The following is a 21,202-nucleotide window of genomic DNA, read 5'->3' on the forward strand; positions in this document are numbered from 1 at the left end:
GTTTGGAGGGAGAAAAGGGAAATACTATAATTATATTATAGGCTTAAAAATAAAAGCAAAGTAAAAATACGCATTGATATAAGAAGGCTTCTTGGAATGAAAATAGTGCTGGTCCTTGGACACAGTTCATGTAGAAGAAGAGTGAGACATTTACCATTTAACTTAGAGATAATTTTGAAGTGAGACATTTACCATTTAACTTAGACAGACAATTCTGAAGAACTGCCATTTATAGCCTTCACAAAACCATGACTAGAGTATCCCCTAGAATTATTTTCTTCTCTTTAGAAAAGGATTCACTACAATCCGGGGTTTGGATCTGTGAGCATGTCTGTGTGTGTGTGTGGGGGGGGGGGGAATGTGTCTGTTGTATATATGCTCACATGTGTTTGTGCAGGTATGTGTGCTCATGCCAATGCATTCAAAGGCTAGAGGCACTGGATATCTTTCTTCCTACTTTCCACCTCTGTTTCATTGACAAGAATCTCCCACTGAACCCAGAACTTGCTGTTTGGCTTAGCTGAGTAGCCAGTGAGATCCCAAGATTTTCCAGTCTTCATCCTGCCACACCAGGGTTCCAGGTATTTTGGTCATAGCCAGCTTCTTTTAAATAACTGCAAACAGATTCTCATGCTTGCTTGCAAACATTGTTGCCCACTCAGCTCTCTTCCAAGCCCCACAGATTTGTCTGTATCGACACTGACCACATCAAGAAAGCATTCACTACTAATTTCCTTGAAATAGTACCTCTATTAGACTTTAAATGAATTTGTAAATAAATAAATATTTTTTTTACCAAAGAGTGGTAAAGCTACATTAGCAAAGCACCCTCCCTTGCAAATGTAATAAACTTACATGGGAGGAAGAGAAATGCACCTTGGGAAAATACCTAATCAGGGTCCTTGCTCTATGATAAAACCTGGTTCTTCTGAGTCAGTAGGGGAAGTTCAAGTGGTTCCTTACTATTACCTGTTCTCTACCGACTAGACAAAAGATTAGAAAATAACACACTTGGGGGATTTTGGTCTTACCTCCATGAGACAAGACGGTAAAGATGGTCTCCATGCCAGCATGAACATGGTCAGTCACGTGGCAATGCATCAACCATGTCCCAGGGTTGCTGGCTACCATCTCCACAACCTCAAATGTCCCTGGAAAAAGATCTACAACATCTGCCCGGTAACTGTGTCCATTCTGTAATAAAGATGATGGCGAGAAGTGAAAATGAGGAACCAATTTACAGCTTATAGCAACTAAAAGTTTATGATGTCCTTTTTAGGTTCTTAAGACTCCAAAATGTCTGCGACAATGAGAAACATCAAAGGTCCATTTATTTATCTCTCCTAGAACTCAGTCATGCAAACTAAAACAACACAGCACTGTTCTACTTTTTCATAAAGTGCCACAGATGAAAGATGCTACCAGTCTTTTAGAGGGTTCAAATCTGGTTTCTCTGAAACTTTTAATAAGCTAAAATCTGGAGAGTCTGGTTAAAGTTCTGATATCTTAGAAGGATCCACATGTTTTCTTTTGAGTGAATCCAGCTTCGTTTCTCCTTGCCAAGACCCCAATCAAAATAGTTCTAAATCTCTAATCTACAACAATGTCTCCAATTCTGTGTTCTTTTCCTAAGATTAAAACTTTTTCACAACCATGTATTGTTCTATAGATCCTGAACTTAAAGTCTTGTTATGATGGATTCAAGACTTTCAGGGATTTTTAAGAATATTTGAAATTCCTTCTTCTTAAGATCATTGCTCATCGAATCTAAACTCTTTGGCTCAGATACAGTAACACTGGTTCCTTCCATCTACTAACCTTTTAAGTGAGACATTCTCTTTCTTATCAGAAGGAAAAGCTAAATCCTACAAGGGACTACCTTGGGGTATACAATTTATTAGAATCCCCTGCTAGATGCTCCATTCCATAAACCTTCATATTCCTTAACTATTACCTTATACCTTGTCATTGCCTTCTGCGAAGACTCTTAAGGCATCGTTTGAATCACCCCTGTGGGGTTCAACCACATTTCAGCTCACCTGATAAAGGAAACTCTCTGCATGGAAGTGTACCATGTGAATGTCAGTATCTTGACCCATGGCTAGCATGTACCAGGCTACTTGTTCTCCTTGGTATACGGTAAGACCCTTGAGATTAGCATAGAGTTTCCCATTGATGGCTGCAAAAGAAGAAAATGTCTCATATCTTTTATTTACAGTTTGCCACTGTCTTCTGTGGATTTCCTGTCATTTCTGATGATAGCGATAGTCTACTAACTTGCTACATTACTCAATAGAATGTATCTTCCACAACAATGATATCAGAGCTATCTCTAAGCAATTATTCCTAATCATGTTATTTTGCAGTTAAAAAACTTAAGGGCTCCTCCTTTTCCCAAACAACAACAACTCCACGGCAATAAGTTCATTTAAAATATAGCTCCATATCAGCTTCCCAGGTCCACCTCCAACTACCCACACTATCGACTCCAGTGAGTGGATTTGTTCTTTTTCTCTGCCATCCATTCGGTCTATACATGTCTGAATCCTTAGGCTTCTGAGCTTCCTTCTCATAAAAATTGCTTCCTTATTATTTCTCTTTAAAATTTCACCCCCTTAAGAAAACTTTTCTGATTTCCTAAGCTCCTCTATGTAACCTCAATTTCTTATATCACCTTCCCCCTTTGAACTCCTCCAATACTCCTCAGCATGATTCATTAGAACTCTCCAAAATCTGTCTTCTAGGTTTATTTATCTTTTAAGGTGTGAAAGCTTATGTTGCCAACTTGTCTCGGGTTACTAATAGCAGGAAATAAATTTATATACTCCAGTGTTATAGCTTCCTGGCACACTTGCAAAACCACAAACAGATAACTTGGAATACAATATACATTGTTTTATTTAACACATTGTCTTCCAAAATCACATCCTATGCTACACTGAACGATTCATGGCTATAGTAACTCATATTGGTAGGATTTTACCCAAAACAATTTCCTCCCACATCTCATTTTCTCACAGATGAGAGGCAATTTCAACTCTACTCTTCAAGAGGGAAAATAATGGAAGAGAACAGCTACAGTATTTCTCTATGTCTACCAACACTAAATTGTGGATTTGGCTAAAAACAAGAACCAAATTGCTCAGCTCACCCACTTCTAGAGGTTTTATCTCTTTGATCATAGAAAAAGGTGCAAATTGGCTCACTAATTGGTTCTGGTAAGCTCCTGCTTCTCTTAATGCAGAGAAATTATGTTGTCCATTGATGTCAATGACAATTTAGAAAACCTATCCTTTGCAAGGAAAGCTATCAGCAATCATATTTATATGATGAAATTCAGTTTTCCAATTAGCATTTTCGGTAATAAGGCTCATATTTTATCTTAACCATTTATTTTTTTTCAGCTGGTTCAGAAATGTAGAAGAGAAGTTAGAATATTATTTACTTGTCCCTTGGACTACAACATTATTTTTCTCTGTATTTATAGCTCAGAACATGTTTAAAAATACCTGCTATTTAGCTAGCTAGGTAGAGTGACAGCTGAAGTTTGGAAAAATGGACACCTGCGTAGATAAAAGTGGGCATTAGCCAAATCCTGAATTGGGAGGACCTATCTTTGCCCTCATTTCCTCTTAGTTCTAGTCCATTTTATTTCCGTGATTTGACAGAAACGAAAAAAGTTCACTTTGTAAAGTTGTGAATCATCCATTCTAGTGTGAATCACTCATCTTTCCATCAAGAGGAAATAGATAAAATCTGTAGGACAATGGGATACTACTTTTGAGTTCCATTAGAGTCATTATCAAAGCTGCACCTCACTCTCAGATCAAAGAAACCTTGGGCGAAAAGTGCTGGGGGAGATCACTTCAGACATTCCTCTGCACTTAAGCCCTCCCTCTCATTCGCGACTTTCTCTTTTGTGTGTGTGTGAAAAGCTACCAGCTATCTAGAGCAAAGGAAGGCTTTGATGATACAATTCTCCCACCCCAAATCCATTCAAGAATCAAAAAGTTCTTGATGGTATGTAACAGCTCCATGTGCTATTCTCGTGGCTAGCTTCTCCAACTACTCAATGCAAATTTAAATTTTATATTAAATTTAAATATTAAAGCATAGTAGTAAAACTGACAAGTTGTCCTTCATTTGTCTATATTGACAAAACCAATCCAAAATATAAAGTGATGATTAGATATCAAGCTTTTGAGAGAAAAACAAACTCAGAATTTTGAAACAGAGGGCCACTTACGAAGACTATCTGTCTAGATAGACTAATTAAGTATATAGGGGACTATAAATGTCCATCTTCATTTATCTAGTATGTTAAAATTTGCTTGTATTATAATGATAACTTTACAGAGTTAGCTTCCTTCTTTCGGGGCACCTCATCTAACCTGGACCATGGTTTTTTTTTTTGTTTGTTTGTTTGTTTTGTTTTTGTTTTTTTACAAATATATGTATAGAAAAATAAGAAATGTTTTTTCAAAGTCATTTCCATTCCACTGTCCAACTTTCTCATCCTTTCCAGAATTATGCAGCCACAGATAGAGATGAGCCTAGCAAATCATCTCCTGAAAACAATGCAGACTACTTTGAAATAAGAGTAGCTTCATTTCTACAGACCATGCATTTTATTGCTTTCCACGAAAGTCTCATCCTGTAGGTCAACACGCTTTGTCTCTTGTGACCCATAAATTGCGATATTCTCCTCCAGATACCAAGATTGGTTCTCATCAAAGATCAAAAACAACAAGGCAAATTCCCGGTCCATATCATTCCGGCCTCCATGGGGTCCCAAGACGCCCTTTCGGCAGATGACTAAGGGTCCCACCAGGCCACTATACATGTCCTGATAAAGGGAGAAAGGCATGAGGTTATTCCTGGATGGCAGTACTTTGTCAAGAGTGGAGTCACAAATAAGCTTACTCTAAGCCCGTTATCACTTTATCATAAACGCTTTGTATTCATTTCAGACAGAGTTGAGATGCCATGTGTAACTTGTGCTTTAGGTAGATTGAATTATTCATTAATTTTTAAATGTACCAACCTAACACCTTTTTAGGCAGTTTCTTATGCCTGCAATACCCTTCTTCCAACACCCCCTGATCTATGGCACACTCTCATTTAGATTTCAAAGTCCAGATTACAGGTGGCTTCCTTTCTTACACCTTCTCTGCTTCCCTTTTTCGCAACTGGACTTTGCAAGTAGGGACGATACCTTACATTTGCATCATCCAAAACTCCAAGAAAAATACCCATAGTATAGTAGACATAACATATTGCTGAAGACTTGCAGGATTATCTGTCTAGATAAACTAAATTCATTCCCCAGGCAGAGGCAGCACGACTTTATTATAGTTATTCCAAGGCCATTTGAGCTAAATTTGCAACAGGCCCCTAATTTCCTGACAACTATCCGCATTTTAAAAAAATATGAGAACATACTGCTTATAGGATCCACAAATCTGAGACAAAAAAGAAAATCCTCATGACAAGTATCTGGTGTCACAGACTACCTTCATCCCTCTTCCTATGAAAATAAGGCATGCATTTGAGTAAATTTCCTCAAACCCAGCTGTTTTTTGTTTGTTGGCTGGTTGATTGGTTGGCTGGTTGTTTTTTGTTTGTTTCTTTTAACCACACCTTTTGTTGTCCTTTTTCCAGGTAGTTTGCCCATTTCTGGGATCCTTCTTCCAATATTCAATTTTTTTCTTTACCTTGATGGGCTCCACTGCAGAATAATAAATCCAGGAAACACAAGCAGAGTCACCGGGTCCAGGACCAGATCTTTCTGGGATGTTCCACTGGTAAGTAAGTACTTCACCTAAGAAGGGTAGTAAGAAACGTCTCATTGGTGCCAGTATGAGAGTTTCCTCTATTTCTAAAGGCTGCAGTGGGTGAGCCTCAGCACCCTCAAGAGCCTCATCCATCATTCTCATGCCAAGCTCCATTTTATTTTGTTAGATTTTTTTTCTCTCTGCTTGGGGAAAAAAAAAAACTTGTAGCCCTCCATGCACAGACATTCAGGCTTAATTCTATGATGATGCAGTCCTGCTGCTGTGGTCAGAGGCTATGATGTTGTATCATTTGGCTTCTTTGTTCATCTTGATTCTCTGCTTGCTGCCTCCTGAATGAAACTGTTTCCATAAGCTCTGCGCTCATCTCACCCCTTTCTTCAAGACTCTATGGAAGATTTCAGTTACATATTATGATTTTCGCCTAGGAAAATCTTAACAACTTCAAGTCAGACCTACCTTGTTACTAAACTCTCACCTCAAAATTGCAATTGAAATTGAATAGTAGATATCATTTTCATACTGTCCTAATAGCAGATAAAAATGGAAATTTTCCGTTGGGGGTTACAGTTCAGTGGCAGAGCATCTTACTAGGCAGGAAGCCTTAGCTTCAATCTTCAGGACCAAAGACAACCTAAAATTGCTATAAATTTAATTCTCCCCTTGAAAAAAGTAAAACTTTTCTCCGAAGTGTGCCTTTGATGTTGTGAAGTAGCATAGCTATTCTACTAGTTGCCAAGACTCAAAACTTTAGTTTTCCTTGCCACTTTAAGACTCAACATCCAATGAAGTACCATCTCTGCAATATACTTTAGATTTTTAAGATTTAGTTTATTTTAAATTCATATGTACAGGGACTGTGCCCACATAGTGCTGATGGCCATTTAGACAGGAAAGCATCATGCCATCCTTTGGAGCCATAGATGGTAGTAAGCTTTCTGGTGTGCATTTTGGGAACTGAATTCACATTGCTCTGGAAGAGGAACACTTGCTTTTAACCATTGACTCATATCTTTACTCCAGATGCTTTCAAGATGCACAAATACCTACCATCAGAGATTACATAGACAGTAACAACTGCTAAAAATGAGCAGACTATACAGGAAGCTCCAAGAAAGCAAATTTGATGAGTTATCACCTATGATAAGATGAGGTTTTCAATGTTGTTTTTTAATTATCCATGTTTCTGTAAGTTACCCCTGAGTCATTACTGCTGCTTTAAGTACCCCAATAACTCACTAGTTTGTGAAGGTAGATTTGGGTACAGTGGTTTGACTGACCAGTTGTCATTGCTCTGTCTGTGATAAATAAACCTCTGTTCACATCTCTCCAGGAAAAGTGACCTCACTTCCAAGAAGTACCTCGGCCTCTAGCCTTGTCTTTTCCAACCAACTTCCTATTACTCTCATATAGACCTTCTATATCAATTTTATAGAGATATGATTTACACAACATACAATTAATTCATCTCTAACTACCCGAGTTTGATCATTGTGTGTGTATAGTATTATTGCATATAACCCATAGATATATTTAATTAAAATAGACAACAAATTACTGCACCCTAAAATAATACACTTTCACATAGTTTTGTAACTGCTACCATGATCTATTGTAGAACAATTCATTACAGCCCAGAAATCACTATACCCTTGTCACCCTCTAAACTACTCACCACTCCAGTGCAAACACAAACTTGTTTTCTCGTTCTGAACATTTCACATAAATTCAATCATATGATTTATTGTCTTTCTATTACTAGACTATTTCATTTTGATAATATTTTCATGGTCTACACATGCTGCCAAATACACTGTTGCTTTTTATTGCCAAAGTATATGACATTTTATGGATATATTGCACTATGCATCCCCTCATCAGTTGATAGATATTTGGGTATTTCTACTTTGAGTGCAATATGAATGACACTGACATTAAGGACTACGGTTGTAGCTCAGGGGCAAAACACTTTCCTAGCATGCTCGAGACCCTTGATTTCGTTCACAAAATCAGAAAATTGTCCCTATTAACTTTCATACAGTTTTTTTTGTATGAAGCTATGTTTTCATTTCCCTTGGGTATATAACTTGGGATGGAATTATTAAATTATACAGATATGCCAATCCTTAACAATTGGAAAAATTGGCAAACTGATTTGCAAAGCCGTGGAATCATCAAACATCACTATGTAGATTCTCCTTTCTCAATATTCTCAAAAATTAGTTATCTTTATTCTTAATTTTGCTTTAGTGAAGGAGATAGGCTATCCTAATGAAATTCTGATATGTTGTTCTCTCATGGCTAATGATGTTGAGAATCTTCTCTGGCCTGTAGTGGCATTTTCAAGTACTTTTTGGGAGAAATGTTTATTTAATTCATCTGCTCACTTTTTTCAATGAAATAGTAAAGAACTCTTAAAATGTAACAAAACAAAAACAATCTGCCCAATTAAAATGAGCAAACCTTTGAACAGACACTTCACTAAAGATGATATAAAAATATAAATAAGAACATAAAAGATTGTCAGCAGCAGCAGCTATCAGAAAAACAAAAACCAAAGTCAAATATTGTAATGATCCTTTTTGTAGCTTAGTGGTAGAATTTTCCCGAACATGCACAAGGACCTGAGTTTGACTCCAACGTCACTAAGTAAGCACAATATAATATCACTGGTCACATATAATTTAATAACTTTAAGTAATAGTCATGTTCACTAAAGCTGAAAAATACTAAGCCATATATCATCCTGGAATCCATCTCCTCTGGTATCAGACCAGTAGATACTAAACAGCACTGATGAAAGCTGCTTGGCCCTAAGTATGGCAGTTTTTAAAAATATATTCACAGTCTCAGTGGTGCCCCAAGTGCTATTGAATTTTGTAGCTCCATATCTTGTAATTCATGGTGACTCCAAATTTTTACCACATTCTTCTAGGCTCACCTGTTTTGTACCTCACTCCCCGTTACTCATTTTCACTCAGATTTTCCATAATAATGACATTGCCAAATGCTTGTCTAGCACATTGAAATTCTGAATTCTCAAAAAGAAACCTTTGTACATAGGAAGTGAAGGTCCCAGACAGATGTTAATAACTTTCCAAATGCCACACATAGGACTGAAATGTGACCTTATACACCCTAACTCTAGAATTATGCTCTTACCATTTAGATTAGTAACTTTTCTTAACCCTGTGACAAAATATCTAATACAAACAACTTAAAGAAAGAAATATTTGTCTTGAGTCATGATTTCAGCACCTCCTGATCAACAGGGAATAGTAGAGCAAGCAGCTCCCAATCTAGGGGTCAGGAAGTAGAGTAGAACACTAGTACATAGGATGCTGCTGTCTACATACAGAATAGGTGTTCCTGCCTAATTTTTCTGGAAATGCTATCACAAACATGCCCAGAAGGAAATTTCACAAATCACAACCAACACATCGGTTTAATTAAAGTGAGAATCAAAATTAACCTTCACATACCACTCTGAAGGCTTTTATCTCTTCTATTGCCATTACCAGTTCTAGTACCATACCGATATATATATATTCACCAGTCACTCCAGTCTCAGATGAGGAAGTTCTCTTTTTCTGATTTAAGATTGCAACTTTCAAGACAGTTCCCAATACCACTTCTTGTATATTGCCAGATTTAAGTTCATCGCCCTACCTGTATCTTTAACTTCTCCTCTACTCATCCCTCTTTCCAAATACACCATGCTCAGTTCTCTCCTTGCTTCTGTGATTTCCCCCCCACACTGCATCTTCTCCAATCTATGAATCTGGCTTCCTTTACAATTAAGTATTTTACAGTGCTGCCAACATTTACATCTAAATTTCCTCATTTCCTTTTCATTACTTAATCCTCTATCTGTTGTTGATCCAAACGTGTCCCTTCCAAAATATTATATATTGAAGTCTTAACCCCCATTAGCTCAGAATCTGACCTCATTTAGAAACATGGCCAAATTAGAAACAAGAGGAAATCGGTTTTAAATGAGGTTAGTAGGGCAGGCATCGAATATTACCCAGTATCCAGTAGTTGAGAAACTGCTTCAATCAGATATAGGCAAGTCTATAGGGCACGTTCTTAATGATGATTGAAGGAGGCCCCAGATCTCTGTGGGTTGTACCACCCCTGGGCGAGTGGTCCTGGGTTCTATAAGAAAGCAAGCTGAGCAAGCCGTGACAAGCAAGTCAGTGAGCAACACCCCTCCACAGTCTCTACTTCAGTTTCTGCCTCCAGGTTCGTACCTTGAGTTTCTGCCCTGACTTCTTTTGCTGATATGATATGATGTGGAACTGTAAGCTGAAATAAACCCTTTACTCCTCAAGTTTATCTGGTCATTGCCTTTATTAAAGCCATAGAAACCTAAAACAGAAACTGGTATCAGGTTCATGCGGCATTGCCGTGACAGAACTGATTATACTGCTTCGGAGAGGATTGTGGAAGGACATTGGAACTTTAATATAGGAAAGCCATTGAGAGCTCAAAGCTTAATGGGCATTTTGGAGTTTGAATGAGAAAAATGCTGAAAGAGATGCAGATGATAGAAGACTGACTTGTGAAATGTCAGAAGGAAACAAAGACTCTGACCAGGGCAATTTGTGTGATGTTTTGTGTTAAGAACCCTTGGTTCCGGTCAGCTAGACCTGAAGACTCATAAATGATTAACAAGATACTAGCACTGCTGAAGTAAAACCTTCGCTTTACTGAGACAAGTGACGCTGGTTCCCTGGGGCTGAGAAATAAGCTGTGCTTAAGAAGAGACCAGCATCATTTAGGAGAAATCTTCTGGGAGTATTTCCTCAGGATCCAAACATAGCATCTGTGGTCCTGGGTGGTCAAGGCTGTATCTCCTGCTGGCAGCTAAAATGGGTAATGTGTAAGAGTCAGGTGGTACTGGCTTTGAAGACCTGAAGAGGTAACGGGAAGCAGCGAGGGCTGGCACTGTGTAACAGGGATGGGGGTCCCTGAAGAGAAAGCAGGAGAGGCCACTGGTAAAGACTCATCCTCAGTTTCAGTGGAGACTCCAAACTTTTGGAGGTACAAGTACTATGGGATTATCACCAAGGACAATAGCAACTCTGGAGTGGAGCTAGCCCAAGGTTATCTATCAGACAAGCTGATTATGCTGCAAAAAGCAGATATGGATAAGGGGAACTGTACAGGCTTTGAAACCCAAAAGATTGTGATCCTGTCACAGACATCAAGCACCGAACTATTTACAGTGTTGTATTTTGGGCTAATTTTGGTTTTATTGTGACTATGTCCTTGTTCTTCCCCGTCGGAGTAAGAAAATATGTACCTTATATTTTATTTTGTAGGAGTAATTTTATATTTTATAGTTGAGCAACTTTAGACTTTTACCCCTAGGTAGGCAGGTAGTCCGGGATGGTATAACAAATCAAGCTGAACAAGCGATGATGAGCAAACCAGTAAGCAGTGTTACTCCATGGTTTTTGCATAAGCTCCTGCCTCCATATTCCTGCCCTGATTTTCCTCAGTGAGGGATTGTGACTTGAGAGATCTAAGATGAAATACACCTCTTTATTTCCAGGTTGCTCTTGGTCATGGTGTTTAAAGCAGCAATAGAAATCACAGAATGATGTGGGATTTCCTTCTGTATGATTAAATACCTTTAATGAATAAAGAAACTGCTTTGAACCTATAACAGGGCAGAGCTTAGGTAGACAGGAAAGACAGCACTTAATGCTGGGAGAAAGAAGGGCAAAGTATAGAGACTCCATGTAGCCCCACCTGATACCAGACGCTGGAACTTTAGCTGTTAAGCCACAGTCATGTGGCAATACACAGATTAATGGAGATGGGTTAAATTAATATGTAAGAGTTAGCCAATAAAAAGCTAGAGCTAATAGTCTAAGCAGTGATTTAAATAATACAGTTTCTGTGTGATTATTTTGGGGCTAAGTGGCCAAAAACCAATAAATGAGCTGCCCCCTCCTCCAAAACAACAACAACAAAAAAAAAACAAGGAAAAGATGCCTACCTACAATCCAAAAAAGACTGAGGTCTGAAAAAAATCCCTTCCCTCATAGCCATTAAAAAAAAGAAGCAATCTTTCCAGTACTTTAGTGTAGACCTCTAGTCTCTAGCAACTTGAGACAATAAATTGTCTGTTGTTCATATAATTCAGTTTGTGATATTTCCTTGGGCCACCCCTAAAAAATTAGTTCAACTTTTGTACTACAAATATTTATAAATAATTTGAATTCAGGTATGTCCAACTCATGGCCCACAGACTGGAAAGGTTAGCAAGAAGTAGAATCCTCCCCAAATATCTTTTGCCCAGAAAAAACTTAGGGTAGCTCAAAAGGAACGGTTTATCAGTGCTCAGGAACAGGATGTTTGATGTGGCAGTCTGCAATTGAGAATGGGTCCCATAGGCTCATATATTGAATACTTAGTCTCCTCTTGGTGGAACTACTTTTTAGGAAGATTAGGCGGTGTGGCCTTGTTGGAGGAGGTGAGTCACTAGGAACTGACTTTGACGTTTTAAAAGTCTACGCTGTTCCCAGTTAGTGCTCTCTCTCTCTCTCTCTTCCTCTCTCTCTCTCTCTCTCTCTCTCTCTCTCTATCTATCTATCTATATATCTATATCTATATATATATATATATATATATATATATGAGATAGCTGCCTCCTACTTGCAGATAAAGATACAAGCTCTTAACTACTGGTACCTCAGAACTGTGCCCGCCTCCCAGTACTGGAAAAGCAGACGTAAGTAGCTCTCTGAGAGTTTGAAGACAACTTGGTTTATATGCTGAGTTCCAGGCCAGCCATGGCTACATAGTGAGACTCTGTCTCTCTCATAGAAAATCAGAAAGAATACCTTGGAATACATCAAACTAAAGAAATAAAAAACCCTCTACATTAAAAACTTCGTAACACTAAAGGAAGAATTAAAGCAAGACGCTAGAAGATGAAAATGTCTCCCACAATTACGGACTGAAAAAATAATATTGTGAAAAGGATTACAGTACTCAAGGCAACCTACAGATACAATGCTGTTCTTCACAAAACTAAAAAATATTCTTAAAATTCATGTGGAAGCACACACACAAAATACCAACAATAAATGCCATGTATAGCCAAAGCAATTTTGAGCAAAACGAATAATCCTTGGTTCTATGTCAAACTGCACAGGCTGAGTTAGAAAATAGAATAGATCTGACACAAAGCAGAAACACAAATCAGCAGAATAGAGAGCCCAGATACAAGCCCGTGTCATAATAGTTATCAGATACCAGACAATAATTTCAAAAACATACATTTTAGAAAAGTCTCTTCAAAAATATTGTAAGTTAAAACTGGATAACCATATGTAGAAGAATGAAATTCTATCCCTATCATCTCACATACAATACAAATAAAACCTAACCCCAAATTAACCTAAGACCTAAACCTAAACTGTTGACATTGTTAGTCAGAATAGTATGGGAAACATCTAAAGGCATAAGAATATTAAAGGGCTTTCTAGAAGTGGTTACAGTTGTTCAGTAAATAATACCAACTATTGACATTAAGATCTAATGAAATTCCAATGTGCAGCACAGAAAAGAAACAGTTAAATGAGTAAATGACAGGGTATAGAATGGAAGAAGATCTCTACTAGTTTGATATCTGACAAGATTAATGTCTAGAATATAAAAAGTACTAAAAAAGGAACTAAATTATAATAAATCAAATAATTCAATTATATAAATGAACTAATGAACAGTTCTCAACAAATGAAATATAAATAGCTAATAAACAAATATAAACTTCTCAAACTCACTCGTTATCTAAGAATTCCAAATTAAAACTACATTGAGATTCCATCTCATTCCAGTCCCCAAAGCAATCAATAAGTAAATAGAAAAAGAACCAAAGAACCAGGCAGTGGTGGCACACACCTTTAATCCCAGCACTAATCAGGCAAAGACAGGAGGATCTCTGTGATAACTAGGCCATCCTTGTGTATAGAGCGTGTTGTGGAATAGCTAGGGCCATTACACAGAGAAATCCAGTATTGAATAACAAAATGAAAAGAGAAGAAAAAGAAAGAAAACAGAAAAAGAAAGAATTCTTACATACTTCTGGTTAAAAAGTAAACTAGTAAAGCCCACTATGGAAATCAGTATGTGATGGAGGTGGGTCTTGTATTTATCTGTTGCTTTCATTGGTTAATTAATAAAGAAAACTGCTTGGCCCTAATAGGACAGAAAATTAGGTAGGAGGAGTAGACAGAACAGAATTCTGGGAGAAAGAAGCCAAGTCAGTGAGTCGCCATGATTCTCCCACTCCAGACAGCCGCAGGTTAAGATCTTCCCTGGTAAGCCACCTCGTGGGCTACACAGATTATTAGAAATGGGTTAGATCAATATGTAAGAGCTAGCCAATAAGAGGCTGGAACTAATGGGCCAGGCAGTGTTCAAAAGAATACAGTTTCTGTGTAATTATTTACATAGCTATACTTCAGAAGAAAGGTGGTCTATGAAAAAGCACTTACATGAATTCAAGTGCATTACAAGTTTGTTGAGACTTATATGCACAGAAGAGGTCCAGTTCTGAAGCCACTGGGTTAAAAATTAAAGATGTCCAGGAGAATAAGGAACTCCTCCAGGGATGCCATATCCTTGGAAACCCCTCTTTTTAGATAAATTATAATCCTATTTGCTACTTATTAGCTATCTAAGCTTGTATGGGTTTCCAATTTCAGTTCTCTCTTCAGTAGACTGAGAATCATTTTGCATCCTTCATTTGGCTGTTTTACAAATAAAGATTGTCTGGCTGGCCAGACCACTTAGCAGGTCAAGGTATTTGCCCCAGGAGTCTGGAAATCTGAGCCCAATCCTTGAACCCACAGTGGAAGTAGAAAATCCACTTCCAAAAATTGTACTCTTATGTCCGTATGTGTGTCATACCATACATGCAATCACACTCACCATATATATCACATACAAATACACGGCCAACAGTAATTAATCCAGAAAGAAATATAGCATGTATCACTATATTTGATAAATGTGCAGTAAGTGAAATAATAAGTAAACAGTAATCAATACAGATTTATAATTATTATTTAATATAAACATTGACTTTTTTCCTACAAAATGCCCCCAAAACTTAAAGACCTACTAACAAAAAGAAACAAACAAACCCTATGGATTTATACATATATTTAAAACAAATTGTCTGATTACATGGGAGCTTACATGACAGATCTTTTTTCTTTCTTCTTTTTTTGAGACAGGATTTCCCTATGTAACCCCGCATAAACCTAGCTGTCCTGAAACTTGCTCTGTAGATCAAGCTGGCCTCAAACACAGAGATCCACCTGCCTCTGCCTCCCACATGCTAAGATCAAAGGTGTGTGCCACCACTTCTGGTATTCATAATAGATCTTTTAAAGGTGACATCTTAGGCTTTATACCGTATTTAGATATTTATCTTGGATAACTGTGATATATGAACTATATCTAAATAGCTAAATGAACCTGTCTGTAGCCACAGGTTTCTGTGTGGAAGACTCTAACTCAGATTATGCTAATCAAATGGAGCTAACTATTTTAGTTTTGTTATTTTCATTGTTCCTACATTGCTGCCTACAAACTACCCTGCCACTATAAATATTTCATCAACTAGTAAGTCTCTTATGAATGGTCCCTAAACTATTGATCCAGGCCCATTTTCCACCCTCAATTATTTTGCCAACTAAATCTGTTTCTGACTGCTTCCTTGCATATTCCTACCTTGTATTTTTTTCACTCCTGCTGTTATTCCTTTCTGAAATATATGTTCTTCCAACTCTGAAACTCTACGAGTGCCTACTCCTTTGCAGGATCCAATTCATAGTTTATCTCCTTTACAAACTTCTCCCTGATTGGTTGGGCCTAATTGCCACCATACTCTTGACCTTTCCATTACTATGTGTTCCATCATTAAGTGACACCATAAAACACTTAAATGTTCTGTATTTAAAATTAGTGCCTTACATTATTTTATAGACACCTTGATGAAAGCAGGAGTATTTTCATTTCTTTCTGTATCTTCTTGCCAAGACTTTTATTTTTATCATCCTATGCACCCATTTGATCAATAAATCTTATCACCTCTTCCTTAAAAATCACTCTTTCACTCCATTCCTATGGGCTCGCTCTTGGTTCAAAACCCACTTAGCACTTTCATTCAGCCCTCTCAGCCTTCCCTCCTAATCTATCTATATTCATTTGTGTCACCCGCTGACCCACAGAAGCACACTTTTCCAGTGACCCCATAGCCCACTTGTCTAGGACACAGACAGGGAAAGAGCAACCAAAGAATAAGACAGCCATCCAACAAAGACAAGACCAGATATTGACTCCAAGAAACATCTTGAACATCATAATTCTAGGTATTTCAATCCCAGTGCAAAACTGCAACATGAGGCTGGGTGGTGATGGTGCATGCCTCTAATCCCAGTACTCAGGAGGCAGAGGCAGGCGGATCTCTGTGAGTTTGAGGCCAGCCTGGTCTAAAGAGCGAGTGCCAGGACAGCTAGGGCTGCACAGACAAACCCTGTCTCAGAAAAAAAAATTGTAACAGGAACAGCCAGGAAAAATATGCCTTTACTAGAATCCAGTAACCTTATTGCAGAAGGCCCTGTAGAATGCAATATAGCTGAAGCACAAGACAAGGACTTCAAAATAGCAATTATGAAGATGTTCAAGGACCTTAAAGAGAATATAAATGAATTATTTAATGAAGCGAATGGGGGGGCAGTTGAAGGAAATAATGAAAGGACTGCAAGAAATGGTAGTGGAATTTAACAATATAGAATCCTTAAAGGAAACTCAAATTGAAATAAAACTGGAAATGGAAAATTTAGGATGAGAGTCAAAACCTCAGAAGACTCATCAATAGATTACATGGCACGAAAGAATCTGTAACCTTCTCTCATGTAAAATATCCCTTAGCCTACCACTGTGCAATGCTTGCTTTCTTTCTCTAGCTCTCTCATTTTAGACAGAGTCACCTCACACAGCCAAGGCTGGCCTTGAACTCAGTATGGAGCAGCAGCTGGGCTCAAATGTGGCATCTTTCTGTCTGCATCTCCACAGTTCTGGAAATCCACGCATGCATCACCATGCTTGGCCTTACCGACCTTGCACTGACCTTGAACAAGCTATGTTGGTTCTTACTTTACATTGGTCCTTTTCATCACCATTTAGGCTTCAGCTTATGTGTCACATCTTTGAGAGTATTTCTTTTGGACACAGTGCTCTAAAATAACATCATCATCATCATTTCATCATATTACTCCCTGCCTTTTGTTTTCTAACCTGTGTCAGTATCTTGATTTATTCATGTATAATAATAATGTTCTAAGAGAAAACATCCTATCTAGGACAGGTATGATGGTGCATGTCTTGAATCCCAGCACTTGTGAAGCAGAGACAATATAACCAATCATATTTCAAAGCCAGTCTCGGATACACAACAAGTTTCAACACAGCTGTATATCAAGATTGTGTCTCAAAACACAAAAGTTCACATACAAAAAGATTGTTATATAACTCATTTGCTCTAGTATTACAATCTTACCAGTAAAAGGTTTTCAATTAATAGGGGTTTAATGACTAAATGTACCAGCAAATGCAGTGATTTATGCACGCTGCCCAAAAGCCAGGCCAGTAAGTTGGCTTAAAAGGTCTTGGCACTCGCCAGCAAAGCTGACAGCCTGAGTTTGTTTGTGGAGCTCACATGATAGAAGGAGAAAACCAACTCCATAAAGTTGTCATCTTACCTCCGTGCAAGTGCTGTGCCATGCACACACCCCATAAATTAATTCATTAGATTAAAAAATATTGAAAAACAAAAGTTATGTGATGAGTCAGGACATAGTATTTTAAAAATAAAGTGTGAGAGCTACTTGATGCTAAGGAAACAAGTTATAAACATTCTGGTCTGGGAGAGTCATATGCCGTTGCAAGAAATTTTCTCATAACAATTCTGTTTTTTTTTAACTCACTTCTTTTTCAACATTCTTCTGTTCCAGGTTCTTAATATCGAGCATCACACTCTTAACACTTTTAGTTATTGCTACAACTAAAATATCACCGCATTTATGAATATGTTTTACCATGCAATATCAAGTAAGGAAAGAAATCACTGTAATCAACCTTCTCAAGTCAAGGTTTTACTTCTTGATGTCTACGGTGATCTTTACATCTCTGTCTCATTTCCTTGCATGACAATAGCTACTCATCCTTGAAAGACCAGTCTGAAACTACAGCTATAAAATCTCCATCAGAATGTCTGCTTTCCTAGGAAACCTTCACTCTGTAAGTCAGGAAAACTTTGTTACGGTTACCTTCGTGACATAGTTCTTGGCAGAGAGTGTCATCATGAGCTTAGTAATGTCTACATACTTACCCCCTTTCCCACTATCTTTAAACCACCTGATTCATCCTCACAGCCCCAGTACATAAGGCAGGAAGTGCAAGAAAATAGATATTAAGTGAAAAAGTTTAATAGAAAATAGAAACTAAGGAGTGGGGAATTAAAAAGAGGAAAAAGAGGGAAGAAGATGGAAAGAAAGTAGGAAAAAAGCAAATGGAACAGAAATAAAGATAAACAGTAAATAAAAATAGACTGGTGAGACAGCTCAGTGTGCAGAATCACTTGTTGCCAAGTCCCTGATCTGAGCTGGATCTCTGGGATACACATGGTGGAAGGAAAGAATCAACTCCCACAAATTGTCTTCTGACCTCCACAGGCACATATGATTGTAAACACACACACACACACACACACACACACAGAGAGTGGGAGACAGAGACAGAGAGATAGAGAGACAGACAGACACACATATACACAGAGAGATACAGAGACATAGAGACACTGAAAAAGAAAGATATAGAGTCAGAATCAATAGATATATTTTTAAAGTCACTAAAGAAAAAAGAATTGAAAAAAAGAAGAAAACCTCAAGAAATAGAAAGAAGCAAGGAAAATGAATAGGAAGAATGCAAAGAAAAACTAGAGCGAGACTCAAGCCAGGAAAGCAGGCAGGGTAACTGCAGATCTTCACCTCTGTCCTCTCCTCCAAATCTAACATGCCAGTCTCACGCCCAGCTCTGAGGCAGACCACATGTTGTAGTCGCTCCTCACTCTCTGTCCTCATTCCCAGGAGATTAAACCGATCCTTGTGGAAAATCTTGCTTTCCTTCCATTTGTAGACCCTCCCTCAGGCCCCCACCCTTCTAGCTCATTTCTAAGTGTAAGATCCTAATACCTAGAAACATTTTACCCAGAACTCCCAGGAGCCACAGCTAGCATAATCCCAAGTAATTCCCTACCAGGCAATACACAGCCACTAGACCCTCCTAAGAACCAGAGGGGGCAAGAGAAACTAAGGAAAAAAACCCACCCAACAAAGACAGGACCAGATAACAGCACCGAGAATTAGAGTCACCCCAAACCAAGATGCTTAGAAGCCAGCATGAAAACATAATTACAGCCAAGACAAGATGTGCCCACTAGAGCACAGCAGCCCTACCACAGTAGGTCCTGAGAATTCAAGACGAGGACCTTAAAATAGCTCTTTTCAATATGATAGAGTTCCTTAAAGAGGAGATGAATAAATGCCTTAAATAAATCTATGAAAACACATACAAATATTGGAAAGAAATGGATAAAACAGTTCAAAATCTGGAAGGCAAAATAAAATTAATAAAGAAAATCCAAATTGAGGAAATGAAAAATTTAGGAACTCATTCAGGAACATCAGAGAAAAACCTCACCAACAGAATATAAGAGATGGAACAAAGAATTTTAGGCGTAAAGAAGATAAAAGAAATGCTTACTTTGTTCAAAGAAAATGTTAGATCTAAAAAAAAAAATTCAGACACAACACATCCTGGAAATCCATGGTACTATGAATGAACAAATCTAATAATAATAGGGATAGAGGAAGGAGAGAAAGCCCAGGTCAAAGACACAGAAAATATTTTCAACATTTCATAGAATTTTCTTAATGACAGAATCATAAGGACATACTTTAAAAATTTGTACTCTACCAAACTGGAAAATCAAAAAGAAGTGGAGAATTTTCTCAATATATTCCACTTATCAAAGTTAATTTAAGATCAGATAAGCAACTTTATTTTTTCTGGGTTTTCGAGACAGGGTTTCTCTGTTCCTTTGAAGCCTATCCTGGAACTAACTCTAGCTCTTGCAGACTAGGCTGGTCTCAAACTCCACAGAAATTTGCCTGCCTCTGCCTCCCAAGTGCTGGGATTCAAGGCATGCACCACCACTGCCCAGCTCAGATAACCAATTTAAACAGGGCCAAATGGTTTTAGCACAGAATTCTACCAGACTTTCAAAGAAGAGTAAAGGCCAATACTTCCCAGATTATTCCAAAAATAACAATGGAAGGAAGATTTCCCTATTCATTTTACTAGACCACCATTACCCTAAAACCCAAATTACATAAAGAACCAACAAAGAAAGTTACAGATGAATTTCCCTTATAAACATCAGACTCAAATATCCACAATAAAAAAAACTTTAAAAACAAATCCAAGAACGCATAAACACACACACACACACACACACACACACGCACACACACCTTGATCAAGTAAGTCTCATCCCCAAGATACAGGGAAGGTTCAGCATACATAAACTGATAAATGTAATCCACCATATAAACAAACTGAAAGAAAAAAAACAAAAGATCATCTCACTAGATTCATAAAAGGTCTTTAGCAAAATCCAACACTCTTTCATGATGAAAATTTCTGAAAGATTAGGGAAACAATACAGACACACCTCCCATAATAGAGGCAGTTTACTTCAAGTCCAGAGTGAACATCTACTTAAGTGGAGAGAAACTCAATGCAATTCCACTAAAATCAGGAACAAGACCATGTTGTCCATTCTCTCCATACCGATTGAATATAGTACTTGAAGTCTTAGCTAGAGCAGTAAGACAACTGAAGGAAATCAAGAATACAAAAATTAAAATGGAAAAAGTCAAAGTATCTTTACTTGCAGACAATCTGATAGTATGCGCAAGTGACCTGAAACTTCTTCAGCTGATAATTCTTTTTTCAGATAAGTAGTGGGATACAAGATTAGGTCACAAAAAATGAGTAGCATCCCTATAAACAAATTACAAATTGAGAAAGAAAAAGAAAAATGCCTTTCACAAAACCTCAAAAAATATAAAATATCTTAGAGTAAATCTAACAAAGAAAGTAAATGACTTGTATGATAAAAACTTAAAGACTTTGAAAGAAATTGAAGATGTCAGAAAATGGAAAGATCTCTCATGTTCATGGATAGGTAAGATTAGTATAGTAAAAACAGCATCCAACCAAAAGCAATCTACAGAGTGAATATAATCCCTATCAGC

General features: G+C 37.7%; 1 protein-coding gene across 1 annotated transcript in view; it reads right to left on the reverse strand.

The window, feature by feature from the left end:
• Window positions 1-21,202, reverse strand: part of LOC121443120 (hephaestin-like) — a 71,193-nt gene that overhangs the window by 7,879 nt on the left and 42,112 nt on the right. The window contains exons 15-18 of the mRNA XM_041644802.1: window positions 5,715-5,821; window positions 4,621-4,846; window positions 2,040-2,179; window positions 1,032-1,194 (exon numbers count right to left, since the gene is read on the reverse strand). Coding sequence (XP_041500736.1) covers window positions 1,032-1,194; window positions 2,040-2,179; window positions 4,621-4,846; window positions 5,715-5,821 — 636 coding nt within the window. The remainder of the gene's footprint in view (window positions 1-1,031; window positions 1,195-2,039; window positions 2,180-4,620; window positions 4,847-5,714; window positions 5,822-21,202) is intronic.

This window comes from Microtus oregoni, unplaced genomic scaffold, assembly GCF_018167655.1.
Source record: "Microtus oregoni isolate MIOR12 unplaced genomic scaffold, Mior012 000100F_ref0000014, whole genome shotgun sequence".
NCBI lineage: Eukaryota > Metazoa > Chordata > Mammalia > Rodentia > Cricetidae > Microtus > Microtus oregoni.